Source organism: Cygnus olor, chromosome 7 (assembly GCF_009769625.2).
Source record: "Cygnus olor isolate bCygOlo1 chromosome 7, bCygOlo1.pri.v2, whole genome shotgun sequence".
NCBI classification, from domain to species: Eukaryota; Metazoa; Chordata; class Aves; order Anseriformes; family Anatidae; genus Cygnus; species Cygnus olor.
The window spans coordinates 17415016-17430086 of NC_049175.1; the positions used below are offsets into that span (position 1 = coordinate 17415016).

The 15071-nt window shown below is 37.1% G+C and overlaps 1 protein-coding gene across 1 annotated transcript in view; it reads right to left on the reverse strand.

The window, feature by feature from the left end:
• TM9SF3 (transmembrane 9 superfamily member 3) overlaps positions 1-15071 on the reverse strand; it is a 44330-nt gene that overhangs the window by 22159 nt on the left and 7100 nt on the right. Inside the window, exons 2-5 of the mRNA XM_040564209.1 lie at positions 13331-13526; positions 6729-6851; positions 3302-3462; positions 934-1011 (exon numbers count right to left, since the gene is read on the reverse strand). Of these exons, the coding sequence (XP_040420143.1) occupies positions 934-1011; positions 3302-3462; positions 6729-6851; positions 13331-13526 (558 nt within the window). The remainder of the gene's footprint in view (positions 1-933; positions 1012-3301; positions 3463-6728; positions 6852-13330; positions 13527-15071) is intronic.

Sequence of the window (15071 nt, forward strand, 5' to 3'; positions counted from 1 at the left end):
ATAATTAACCTGAAGATTTTTTATTTTATTAAATAACCCTCTATTGCCTAGTAGCTCTATGCCATATCAACTGAGGTTCTTCAGGTCTGTCCAAAAAAGTTGTTGTTGCAGTCCTAGATTCTACATAGAAAGCTTCTACATTGCTTACTGTACTTCAATTGAAGTACCAGAGTGCTACTTCAATTAAGTTAATATTGTAATTCTCAAGCAGTTTACAACACAGCAATATTGAGTTTAAGGAGTCCAGCACAATTAAGCTTTTTGTATAACGGAAAAGCACGTTGGATGGCCAATGTTTCAATCAAAGAATTACATTCAAAGTGTTTGTGAAAGATTATATTCAGAGAGAGTTCCAACATTCACTTTATGATTAGGTGTGATTGTTTGAACTTATGTTTTTATATAAAAAAGTAGTTTCCCACCTCTGTGCCACCCAAACGCCATTTCACAAATTTGCAAAGGGAAAAGGAGGCAGAAGCCAGCTTGCCAGAGCATACAACAGGCAAGCAATTTAAAGAAAAAGTAACCCCAAACCCAAAAATGCTCCTTTCTAAAAATTGCAAACCACCTTTTGGCCTGAAATTCAGAACAGCAAGGTGATGGGTGATTTCAGGAAGTTTAACAATACAGTGCATGATGATATCTATCTGCTTCAGTGCAGAAGACAATTCACAAACCTAAAATAAGAATGCAAGTAAAAAAAAAAAAAAAAACAAACAAAAAAAACCCACCACACAACCAAGACACTGAGGGAATAAATGTAAGGTCCAGAAATAAATTAATCACTGGTTGCTTCAAACCGGTCACCCTGACTCATTTTCTCCTTAGAAGAACAGTAATGGGAACAGACAAAAAAAAATCCATGACATCTTCCGAACTAACACACCCATTTTAGAGGGTTATTTTGTAAGGTTGTCTTAGAACAGTACATACTCTATGCTGAAAGAAAGATGGGTCAAGGTACTTGTCAAATCTGTCTTCAAATTTCACATCTGACTTCTTCCATTTCACCTACAAAGAGAAAAATTTACACTTGAGAAACTTGTTATAATATTCAGTTATACCCACATGCAGAAACCCAAAACAAATTTTTTAAATCATCCACTTTAGATGCTTTTCTGAAGATTGCTTTCTGACTGCAGGCTTCCTTTCTCAACATTTCCATGTACTGACTCGTACAGAAAGAGGCTTGTGGAGAACGTTACCAGTGTTGCAATGAGTGATGAAAACTTCCTCTACTTCTGCTCCCCTCATAGCAGCTGAAATCCATCTTGCTGCCATGCATTGAAACTGGTATTCAATGACATCAGCATCTTGTACCCAAATTCTCTGAGTACAGTGCCAAAGAAAAAAAGAAGCAGTCCAGCAGAAGTGAAGGAGATGAGAAAATATAAGAGGAGATTTAAAACATGCCAAGAAGAAATAAAAGGGCATAAACTGAGACACAAGGAGCCTGGAACGAAACTGGATAAAAGGGTTCAAGGTAGACCTAAAAAGACAGGCACTAAAATTTTGAAAGCTACAAGCTAAAAAGCTGCCACCTAAAATCTTTAAGGCCACATCATTCTGCAATGTGAACACTTCAATCAGCAATAAACAAAGCTGAAAACAATTGGAAAAGTATACATTTATGGCCATACTATCACAGAGTAGCAGCATATATTACTGCTGTCAACTCCCTAAGCTGTGCAGAGCACTGCTTTGGATTTGGAAGTGTTAACTGTACTGATGAAGTTGCTAATATGGTACAAAAAGTATTTTTCAGAATCCTTCACAAGATTGTTTTTATTCAAATTTTTAAATGCAATTCCAGAAATAAAATACAAATCTATGCTAATATTTTTTCAAAAGCATGCTGAGATTAAGAAACATCATGATTTTTATTGTTCATGAAACTAATGCAACTCTGTTTTGCATGTTTTAAAATACAAGACAAGTATCTATCTTTTCCAGAAGATGCTTTCTTACTCACTATAGAAGAAAGCTTACAAACATAACTGAATACCCCTATCACTCACCACAGTCCTGTGACATACTAAAACTGAAAGACTTAAAGATTACACTCACTCTTAGGTACGATATTAATGTTATCACTTCAAATTACAGCATGGTTCAAGATGAACAGCTCAAAACTTTGAACACTGTTCAGCACTGCTTTAAGCAGATACATTTCTCATTACAGTACCTGCAATTAAGAACTGTTGTTTAGAGTAAGTCCACTAGATACAATGATACAATTCAGGAATTAAACACCACACGCCTGCCAGCCCAGCAACTGTCCAGTGGTGCCAGAAGAGACGGGAAGATAAGCCTTTAGCTCTGTACACCAAAAGTATTTAAAAGAAACATCTAATGTTACTTTAGTTACTGACAGCTACTCAGCACTGTCCAGCTCCAAATTAAGAGAGCAGATGGACTTCATAATGCTGGTGGTATTTGAAATAGAAAATTGCAAAAATTCTACTGTCAATTTTGCAGCAGGAACTTAACTCGAGAAAGCACAAATAAGAACAATTACCTGCCCTTCAAACAGTACAACTTATTCAAAATAAGGCAAATATAATAGCAGCAAGAATATTCTCTGAAATAAAATCTTATGCTGACACCTACTGCTAACATTCTGTAGAAAAATAATGCATTAAGAACTGGTTTCTGTATATGTGTGGTGAACGTGACAAAAGCGATCCATTAGAGATTTAAGTAATGTCAAATAATCAAGGAAGGGAAAACTAAAAAAAATTCATTATCGCAGATCAGCAAACACAATTGATTCATTACCTTTTATCACAACAATTCAATACAAAAGCAGAAGGCTTCAAAGAAAACTTTATAAATAAGGCTATAAATTTCTACTGCAACTGCAAAAACAAAGTAAGCATTAATACTAACTGCCAGCAAAATACAAAGGTTTATAGTGGGTTTTGCTCCTAACTCAGAATCCAGCTCAAATTTATGTTGCAGATGTTCCAAACATTAAGGAGTTGTGTAGCTTCTTTGGGGTCCTCTACAGTTCTAGACTCTATATCTTTTTGGACATCTTCCTTTCCTACCAAAGCACTTTTCTGCAGATTATAGCAGCTTTGGTAGGTTTGAAGTATTTCAAAAATACTCATTTTACATTTACTCTAAATAAACCTACCAAGATTCTTCAGTAATGAAAAAAATATTTGAAATAGTGAAGATGCATCTTCCTCTAATATAACTTTACATCCATACATAGCTGTAGGTACACAAGTAACTATTTTAAAGCTCTTTTACCATGTAAAGTTTCTTATTACACAAGCATCAACAGATTACTTACTGAATACGACATCTGGATTTTTGTGTTTGGCACCAGTTTCACCTTTCCTTCACTAGTCAGATTGACATCCACAATTCTATTGCCATTGTAACCAATTTCAAGTTTTTTGTAAGTCCAAAGGTAATAATCTTCCCCATTTTCATCTGCTTCTCCAACAATACCTGTACAGGAAACAAGTTTAAGCATCTATTACAGGTATGCTTTTCAAAAATTATGTAATTATGCTTAGAAACATAGATTACAAAAGTTTTGGCAGCTATAAAATAATATTACTACAGTAAAAAGAGAACACAGAGACCTTATGTTCCTTCTATGAACTGTGATTGAAGGTATGGTCCATGTATTAAAGTCACCTGCAAGAAGCATTTTGCAGTGGCATTAAAACACCAAAGCATTCAGCTACAAACACTGCACAAGCAACAAAAGAATTAGTAACAATTCCTCTAATTTTATAGACTTCTTTATGGACTTCTCACCTGATGATGAACTAACTGAACACAGATCTAAATTCCGTGAATATAAGTTAGCCCCAGACTTCTATATTTTCTCATCTCCTTGTTCAGCCTATCCCTTCACTCACTCCCCTTCCTTTTCAGAACTCTGCTTTCATTCTCTGCTCCTTAGTTGATCTCCCAGAACACACTTTTTGCTCTCATTTGCACACAAGTTTCTGCTAGTTCCCCAAAAAACCCAGTTCCTGACTACTCTGTTACTTTCTCTTAAAAAATTTAAAAAATCATTTACTTGAAGATTTTTGGTCACCTCCAATGTTGACCACTGCTCAGAAGCTCCTGAAGCAGAGTTCGCTCATTCTTAGCCATGATTAAGTTATTTTTCAATAATTTACTGCAAAATGAATAATCTACTATAGAAAAATTCCAGAGAATGAAGTACACTGATAACGATAACAACTGCTTGTTTTCTAAGTGTCAAGAACATCACAGAGAAGATGACATACAAGACGGAAACCCACAATAAAAGCACACAAGACATACAAAGACCAGGAGTGGGAGAGAGAATAAGTAGGTGAAGGACATGAAACAGGTTACAACAAAGAAGCAGGTGTGAAGGAATGGCACTTACATGTTATGTGTGCTTTTAATTTCCAAGGAGGTATTTTCTGTTGTATTTTTTACCCATGCTCATCTGTCAGAATTGCCTCGTATATGCCACATACGTGAAGCAGTTTGCGCCTTTGCCATACAGCCTAACACCTGGCACACCATCTGTTCCCACGGCATTATCCAAAACAGTGACAATACAGATCTCTAAAGCACTTAAAGGACTTTCTGATCAATTGCTGCACCTGAAGGAATGAACTAATACCCTGCTCCATATACTTTGGGAGATGTCCTGAAACAGACAAGCCTAGCTACTCCACTGGGGGATAGCAGCACAGGAGAAAACAGAAAATTGAACAGTTTTATCTGAATGCACTTAAAAAGAGTTAGTTGCCCTTTTCAGGTCAAAACATAAAATGCAATCCTTCCAAAGCCTTCAAACAGCAGTTTGAAGTCATTACTTTTAGTCCCCAACAGTTAAGAAAGGTATTTCACACCTGGACTTTATTGAAAGTAGAGTACTCCTTACTGGATGTTCTGAGGACTTTCTAAGGATAATGTCAAACGTTAATGGTTGTGCATATGTCACACTGACTTTGACATTAGTAAGCCTTACTAAGGTGGAACACAATGAAGAACATACAAAACGAATTTAACTCAAGTTTTCAGGAGACAGGAGAGCACTACGAAACTACCTGGATGAGCCCAGAAAAGATGATACCCAGAGCCCACGTGTTTGTAAGCTGTAGCATTAGGAATGACTTCTAGTGCATAGAGAGCACACTACTGAAGAACATTAAAAACACCAGATTCGCATTAAAATGGATTTTTCAGTTCAGATCATGAAATTGTCAGTGCGTAGAAAGTTTTGTAAGTATATCTGTTCTTCAGTATTTGAGCTGACAAAAAAAATCCAAAAACAAAACAAGAAAAATTAGTCAAAAAAAAGTTTGAGACTAGCCACACATGGTTCCATCCTAGCATCCATCACCCTTGGGCAGTCTAAAGCTGCCACCAATCTAGGAAAATCTGTTGCCTTTTTTCCCCCTCCCTCTTCTGAAAGGTCAAAACGATAAAAAAAAAAATTGTACCAACGACTGTCATACATGCATACTTTTTAAAAAGCCTTCCAGAAGCTGTACAAGAAGCACAGTAAACGCTACCAATTAATTAGGACCTACTCCAAGCCTTGTCACAGAGCTGTTACACACCCTAGGCAAACCAGCTGAACAGAACTAAGATGGTATTAGTCCTTCTGTCAGACACTCTAATGTATCTCTTAAAAAGAGATAAAAATAAAAAAGGAAGAGACTTCCTGACTAACAGATAAATAAAGCTCTAGCATATCTGGCTGGGACTCAAGAGCCAGTTACTTTCTAAAAACAACTAAAATTGTAAGTAAGAGCTAAAAAAAGAAACCCAGCTTCTGTCAGAATGGAGAAATGACGGGTAGCATCATTCAGCGTACTACCGATCGAAGGACTTCTACCATTAGGTTTAAATTGTATTTTTGTAGGTGTTGTGGGGTTTTGTTTATTTTGGGGTTTCATATCTTTCTCATAACACAGACAACAAAAACCTTAATGTAACAGCCTTTTGTGGTGCTTTTCCTTTCCCTTCTGTTTACATCAACAACAGAGAGGTTAGAGTTTGGGATGTTTGGTTGATCACTATTACTGTAAAGTACAAAGAGTAATGTGCAGAGCTTTCTTTACTAGGATTGTGACTAGGTACAGGGGAGTGACAGAGAGTTTATGAGACAACGGCAGTGACGCCACATAAAATTGATATAACACACAAGCACTTCTAGACCAGAAGCACTGGTCTTAATAGCACTCAGCAAGAACAATTTTAAGAACTGTACAGGAACATATGAAATAAAACTATTCCATATAACCACAGACTGCACATGCAAAGCTGTTAAAAGCCACAAAATTACCATAAAAGTAAATCAAACAGACCTTGTGTTATTAACACACTGAGGAACTACCAAAATAACACTGAGACAATGTTTTACGGAAGTTGCGATTTGTGAACACACTAACATGGACCTTACTTTGCCCTATCTAATTACCACTTATTTGAACTTTTAGAAGAATTTAACCCTAAGAATTTAGTATTATTAAATCAGTAACTGAGAAACAAAACTGGCTTTCCCTGCTTGTGCAATTCGTTAGTACTAGTCACCCACTTCTTCCAACAAAGCAATAACCCTTTAACTCATTTGTATTATTTGGTTACATAAATTCTACATACTTGAGAGTTTCTTGTAATGAAGCTTATTCATTGATGACTTCACAAAACCCACTAGCACAGTGGGTTGTAATCCTGTAGCTGCAATCAAGTTGTTAGTGCACATCACTCACCCCATATCGGCAAGTCATCAATATACATCTGGTACCAATAGTGATTTTTGATAGCATACACAAAGGCATCTCTTCTTCCTTTGTCCAAGTCAATTTCACAGTAAGTAGTCTGCATTACATCCTCTGAAAAAAAAAATAAATAAAGCACTGTTAACGATTTATTAATGAGCTGGCTCAAAACGAACACAAACCAAGCAGATGGAAGAATGGGCACTGCTGGAGTCTTTAACTCCTCTTGGCTATGTTCAAGTAGGTAACAGAAAAGGACATTCAGAACAGAACCATTAAAGCAATTACATGACTGTTCTTGTAATTCTACCTTTCCATATGAAGAAGCTTCCCACTGACTGGATAAGGAAAGGTTTCAAAGTATCCTTGTGCTATTTTACCTGCACAGGATGAAGATCCATTTGCTTATGGTAGCTTTATCTGGACATATAGATCGTGAGAACACTTTTACTTTAACAAAAGCTACGAACTTATTAACAAATAGATAAAACAATAGATGATATTCACTCTCCATTTTAGTATTTCCAGGCTCATTGACTGTCCCCATTGGGGCTAGGAATACTGTTCATTATAAAGTGGAAGTATTTTAAAGTTCTGAGGAATTTCAAGAAGATAGCATACAGGAAGAAACAAAGCAATCAGGGTAAAGATAGACGAAAAAAATACAGAAAACAGAAGTAGGAACAATGCAAAGAATGCACAAGAGGCTGCATTTGGAAATAAAAATATCCACCCCTTCAAGCCAGAAAGTTATTTTTCAGCGTCTACAAATCAGAAGTAATGCAGTTAACAGCCATGTTTTCACACCTCAATTTCCTTTTCAAGAGAAACACAATAAAAGGGCTCACATTTACAAGAACTCAGGCAGCAATGGATTTAGAGATTAAAAAATAACAGTTGCTTCTATGTGAATGTTTTCTCTCTCCAAATAGTAAAAAATAAAGTGAATGTAAACAAATCCCAGCTTCCTGCTCCCTCCTTTGTTATCACTGAGAACTGGGACCCACTCCTAGTAGACAGTATTAATTTGAGCCCCAAATAAAGCTCTATTTTGTATCAAAATTCAGCTTACTCAAGCTCTCCTACACACTACTACAACAAAGTTTAACAAGAAAACAATCACCTATACAGAAAAAAAAAACACTGATTTCCAACGCAAAATACTATCTCTGATAACAATAATTTGTGAAAACAAAAGTATGGACAGTAACTCTGGTCAAGCAAATCTGATATAGAGCTTGGAGAAGCAAGACAGTAAGAAATCAACCAACAACAGTCCCGTACAGTTGGAGTAATTTCCTGTAGCCCTGGAGAAAATAGTGCCACTAGCTATTCTGGAGTGGATGCAACTCCTTCTCCTATTTCCTATGGAAACATTAACATTTTCCATTTTTAGTTCTTCCAAGATGTAAGGAGTGCATTCTAAGCCTCATATGTACACTGAAGAAAAAATCGTTTTTCCAAATTGACATATTAGACAAACATTTTACTGCTCTGAAGTCATTTAGAAGGCTGGGAACAAAGAGAAAACCAAAATCATTCAAGCCAGCATTCTGAAGCATCTGTGGGTTATGCCTTCAAGATCCATACAGGTACATTCAGGAGAGAAAAGCCACTAAAGCTGGCACTACAATGGGAAAAGACTTAAAAATCCAGGCCTCAATTTGCATTTATGCCTCTGTTGAGCTGCATCCTATATTTTTTGGACGACGTTAACAAAAAAAAACCACAACACACAACCAAGCCTGTCTTTGGCATTTTTTCACTTTAACAGGTTTTTGAGTCACCTTGACATTAGTTAAACAACAACAAAAAAGGATAATGCCTACTTTCTGGATTTGTTGCTAAGTAGGGATTAATTCTTTCCATAATACCTGGCATTTTATTTTCCCTCTCTAGCAGTTTCATGCAATAATCAAGTAACACGTAGCCCCTTTCTAATGTTAGATTTTATTCTCATAGGATTCTTCAACACAGAGAGGTTCAACACACACGAATTAAAATAGGGGTGAAGTTATTTCAAAAAGATCAACTGGTAGAGCCTGTTAAATGAAGCACTGCAGAGCGCCAGAGCCTGATCTGGGGGAAGTGGTATGGGCCAGGTTATTTTTAAGCAGCTCTCTCTCCTGCCTGTATATTCACCAAAAAGCCACACAAACAGCTGAACCAGCACACACGAATGGGAGCAAGTGCTACTACTAAAATAAAATCATATGAACTACACATACATACTCTGTTGAGAGACCTTTCCCATTTTAGCCCAAATACAGCAGCCTTTGTTTGCAGTTATTAACTAAAACAAATCTGGCATTAGATTATAAGACAATGCCAAGTTCCTCCATGGGCTTTCAGACCCTAGGAATTTGCTTTTTTTTGCTAACTGAAATAAGCCATTTGGCATCTAATCCTGGGGGATGTAAATACTGGCTTTTGCTGCTGTAAAAAAAAGACTTTGAAATACCATTTGAACGGAAATAATGGCACTGATGTCCGACTTAGGCTGCAGATAGCAGCATGTCACGAAAAAGCTGCCTTCCTCCATTTTCGTGGATTTTTCCTTCCAGCATCCAGAACACCAAGAAGCCCTCACAGCGATAAAACAATCAGCTGTAGATCAACCATGTTACAAGTTAATCCAGTGCACACACACGAAAAGCCAGCAGAATTATTCAAAACAACCTCATTTAATTCTTGCAAAACACATGCATGATTTTAACAGCAGACATTTCACTCTCAGCCATACTATGCAGTCCAGTTCCTCCCGCCTCCCCCTAAAACAACTCCTCCAGGAAGGCCAGGCAAAAGGAGCGAAGACAACCACTCCAGCCGGCAGGAACACTGAGCTGTGATTTACAGGATCGCAGAATCACTTCAGTTGGAAAAGATGTCCATGATCATCAAGTCCAACCGTTCACCTAGCACTGCCCAGTCTACCACTAAACCATGTCCCTAAGCACCACAGACACACCTTCTGAATACCTCCAGGGACAGTGACTAAACTATTTCCCTGCATTTACCTGCTCCAATGCCTCACAACCCTTTCAATGAAGACGTTTTTCCTAATATCCAACCTAAACCTCCCCTGGTACAACTTACGGGTGTTTCCTTTTATCCTATCACTTGTTGCTCGGGAGAAACCTTTTTTATTTTTAATTACAGGACAGGATTAGACAGCTACACTTAAGGCCACGATTAAATAGAAGTAGCTTAGAAGGGCATTCAGTGGCTGTGGAAGCTGGAGACTACTTCATTACAGCTTTACCAGATCTGAAGTTTTGCCTTTGTTAGATACTTTTTAATCTAAGTTATGGTTGAAAGAGGAATGTGAAGTTTGAGACAGGTATTGCATAGTGCCTACCTCATGGATGCCAAAGAGGTAACATTTGCAGGTTCACTAACATCAGTAGCACAATAACAAATTTTTACAAGAGAATGAAAGCAAAATGTGTTACAAAAGAAGGTACACTTATGCCAGATCTCAAATTTCCCATAAAATCTGATCAATTAGGTTTCACTCAGACCTATAAACTACAGACATATAAACCACATAAAGCCTTCTATGCGACCGTCTCTTAGTACACTGAACATCACCCTGCACACCTGTCACATTCTCTAGAGGTGATGCAGAAGAGAAGTTTTGGGAAAGGAGTTCTTATTCGGAAGTACAGTAACTTAATAACATTTCTAAGTAAGTGCAAAGTTTCAGTATGTTAAAAAAATCCTTTCCCCTTTAAATTCATCTTCTCTAATTGGGAATGTACTAATGGCAATGTCAAAAAATAATTTTCTAATCGAAGCTGCTATGAAGGCAATGTTCAATATGTTTAATAATTCACTAGGTCTCAGGTGTAATGTGTAGAAGATGTCAATTGAAATGCTTGAATAAAGAACTTGACATATTACATAAAAAACATCATTACTCTAGATTTAGCTTGACAAGAGAATTAAGTCAACTAAAACCTTAAAGGTTTATTACAAGGTAAGCGTATGTTAATAATTGACTTTCTTCACAAATATATTTATACAGATTTGGGACCTACGATAAAAGACCAACATTGTCCATATTTGTAACAAAAGGGAAATCCAGCTATCCTGTATGGCCACAGGTGTCCTTTCACATGACATCTGTAAATGCAACAAGGAACACTACTTCATGGATTCCTGGTTATCCTGTAGATCTGTCCCACCAGTCACCACTGTGAGCATCCAAGTGCACACCTCCCTTTCGGGCAGGATACATTTCTGCAGAGCCTTGATTTTGCAGCTTCCTATTCTATTTCAGAAATATTGGCAAGCTCCACTGATTCAACTGACAGTTTTATTTATCCAGTGTGTAGTACTTCAGTTACTGACAGCTGCATCCTAAATAATTCTTTGAATATGAACAAGATGCAGTTTCACATTAACCTGTTACTGCAGCCAAGTCAAACTCTGATGACAAGAAAGGAACTCGTTTTTATTTGTTTTTAAATTAAAGTTCAGTCACCTTAGTTCAACTTATTTTTGTGTAAGAAAACAGGTGTTATGTACCTTTCTTCCAAGTGTTAAATGAAAACTACTGAAACAAGCACGTTAATTTCTTAATTAAGTTTTTTACAGAAGTATTTGAGAGTTATTCACAGAAGAATGGACATGCCTAATGCTTTGCTTCTGCATATTTCCCTCAGAAATGGCAGAAAACATTCTGGAAAGATAAACCCCATAAAACTTCAGGCTATAAGGTGGTTACAAGAGGAGGCAAAAGATAAACTGAAAATTTCATCTATTGCATCTCTTCTCTCAGGAAGAACAAGAAGATTGTGCTTTGCAAGCCTAACCCAGCCTCACTGCTGCACGTACTTGTGATACAGCAGAGGCTCTACCCTTTTTGCACCTCTGGAGAAGAAACTTCTCCAAGCATTTCAGCCAGCTCCTGCTGTTGAACCAGTCCTTCCCTCAATATCATCTCAGCACTTCCACTATAAAAACAGACTGCTAATTACTACTTCCAGGTCCATAAGGAAAGAGGCAGGCCCAGGACAGACTTGCCAAGCAGTGAGGAGCAGCACAATCTGCTGCAGTACTCCTCCCAGACTTGCACTGGCAAAAAGATAATAATGACAGGGGAATAAATTAGTCGTGGCTAATGATCAGAAAATAAATTGGGGAGTAAAACGGTGAAATAAACCTTATTTTGCTTTAGGAATAGGATGGAGAAAGTGCCACCACTCTTAACAGTATTTGTCTGTTCAGTCTGGTGCTGCATCTAGAAAGTACACTTGTCCCTGAAACAACACAATCTCTTAGCAGAGATGTAGCAATTAGAGGCAGCAAAAAATTAGACATAACCAGCTGTAAAAATGAATATTTATCGTATTCTGTCAACAGAAGCTTTGCTTAATTTTCACAGACATGTTGAACTGCTGCCTGTTGCCCTCTCTGTTCTTTCCAATTTGTTTCTGAACATAATCTATGAGCTCTGACATGAAAGCTATTTCCCTCACATTGATTAAAGTTTTCAGCAGGCTACAAATCTTGCAGATCAGCAACAGGAATATTTTCTATTGTTTGTGCAGGCACAGTTCAATTCTTAAAGGAAAGATTCAACTCTGAATTCCTTTAATACAGAGATGCAATCACTTATATAACTTAAAACTTTTTGAAGTATTCATGATTTTAACCAACTTTCACTATTTTATTTAATTTATCCACCTAATAACACAAGTATAATCAAGTCTCTTATTTTGGAGATGCCAAGTTTTGGATAAAACTTTTGCAACCTACAGAAATTAAGTCCCATCTGACAACAAATGGTCAGACTTGAGACATTATGCTTACATTCCCCATCCAGTTTAGCACTGTTGATGCAATGAAGCATAGCCTTCAAGGTTTAAAAAAAAAAAAGTATCTAATATACACAGACTCCCAAATTGGATTAAATATATAAATGTTATATTCAATATAAGCAAAATGAATCTATTGTTACTTATAGCACTACAACTGCCAGTTACAGTATTTGGAAAGACTTTGAGTACCAAAGAACACAGTCCAGAGAAATTCTGCAGTAGAAGTCTCATTCCATACATAACACCAAGAAATATATCTGCAAGAATCTGGAGCCAATGTGATACCACAGAAGTATTTGCCAAAGGTATTTCAAACAAGACAGTAAACAGACGGACATAATAATTTACTTATTAGAGAAGAACTTTCAATTCTTGAGTACTTGCTCCTCCTTTCCAGTTGCTGAGTGTTTAGAAGTATTCAACATGACAGAAAAAAATGCGTTGTCAGAACTGATAATTACAGAATATTAATTCCAGTAAATATGCTTTTAATCGTTCATATGCAGAAAGCTTAGTTTTACTCTATAAAATATAATCAGTTATTTCAGAAGCATGCATCTGCTCTAAGCACCTTCCTTAAGGGGCGTTGTAAACTTTGTAAATTGAAAAGCAAACAGGAGCAGGAAACCTTGCAGGGCATTAGAAGCAACAATGAGAAAGCCACTCAGTTGCTGGCGACAGCAGACTTTCAGTTCTTCTAACTCAAAAATCAAGTTTTACAGGCTCATGTTTTTTTAAAAGCAACTAAACGCGCTTTCAATTGCTTACCTTTAAATTTGATGTCAAGACCACTAAATTCCAATTCAACTCCTTGAAGTGCTTCTCCTAGGGTTTCATGGTAATGGCTGATGCTTTTTTTTGATCCCACACAGAAAGGAAGAGAGAAGTACTTGTATGTTTCTTGGCGATTGTGGTAGGGTCCTACTGTATTCATCCACAGAACAACTTCCTCTTTATCTTGATACTGAAAAATAAAGTTATTGAGTTAGATGAGAAGCCCAGCAGCATAAAGATATTCTAGAATCTCTCTCATTCATATAACTATCAAGGCGGGACACTTGATCATAAGCAACGGTCTCATTTAAAGACAGCTTGGTGTTTTTATCTTTTGGGTGACAGCAGTTATAGAACAAGATTTTCAGCCTGCTTTCCTTTAAAAGATTTAAGGGGTAGTCTCTCAGCTAAGTATGAGAAGAGGGGAATTCGTCACACAAATTTGAAAGAGAAGCAGAAGAGGCAGAGAGATGAAGTGGAGAAAAGCAGAAGTCTTAAACATAAATAAACTTTTTACAAGTTTTGGGGCAACATTTATCAGTGAAATGCAAAACTCTATGCATTTCCACTGAGACAAAGGAAGTATCAAATGATTCGTTAAACAAAATATTAGCAAGCAGATCAGGCAGTCTACCCACGGTGACAGGTATACTTTATTTTCCTAAAACGCAACTCCGTTTCGTTTCTGTACTGGTAGGAATTACATTCAAAACTCCCAGAAGCGCGCGACGCCTTACAGGAAGCTCTAAAACTCAACTGTGGCATACCTACAGTAGCCAAGAGACAAAACGGTCAGACAGAGGGACTGTATCTGGATACATTTCCAGCACACTCACAGTGAAAAACCAGACCAGCAAGGCATCTGGTGGTTGCCATGAAATTCTTTGTGGGAACAACCACCCTTAACTTTCCACAGCTTCTGTCAGCCAGTAAAACATTCCTTGGCTAGGAGCCAGTTTTTTTTTTTTTCTTTCCCAATTTAAGACCTTGAAAAAAGTCCTTAAATCCATTCATCTATCAGTATTCCAATACTGCCTGTATCCAAGAAAACGAAGTGATTTGCAGTCGTTACTTGCACTACATCTGACTGCATGTGAACGAGGTGCCAGGTTTGCCAAATATTACAAAGCCTCTCAGCCAACACAACTCCTCCACCTACTGTAAATTCAACAGATGAGGAGGCAGTGACCTAACTCCTCAGGCAGAAAGGAAATACTTGTAGCTGTACACACCTCCAAACACATTCACCATACAGATCCTGATTATTTTTTTTTTTTTTAAGTACAGAAGAATAAAGTACTATTTTAAGACCAATTCACAAATGCTAAACACACTGGAGAAGAAAAGAAAGTCAACTGTTAACTAGCCTTAACTATTTCATAGATCATAATTGAAACACTCAAGGCAGCTCTCCATTTCCCTCCAACAAATGAGCGAGGGTTCTTCAACTCCACTTATTCTGAATAACCACTGTCATACCAACAGGTTAACCCAGAAATAATTAGCTGCACTTGGGATGCAATAAATTCTTCAGATGAAGTGTTGAAAGCTACAGTCAAAGATTTATACAAGCATATTTTGTGGAATAATTTTATTCTTTTAAACAGATGCCTCCTCAATTACAAGCCTCATCTTTCTTCACAAAGATGCACTGTCGCATGTGAGTGATCAAGAAGAAATTTTCAAGACCTTCCTAATTTCATTCTGAACAGCAGCCAAGGTAAAGCACTCATCA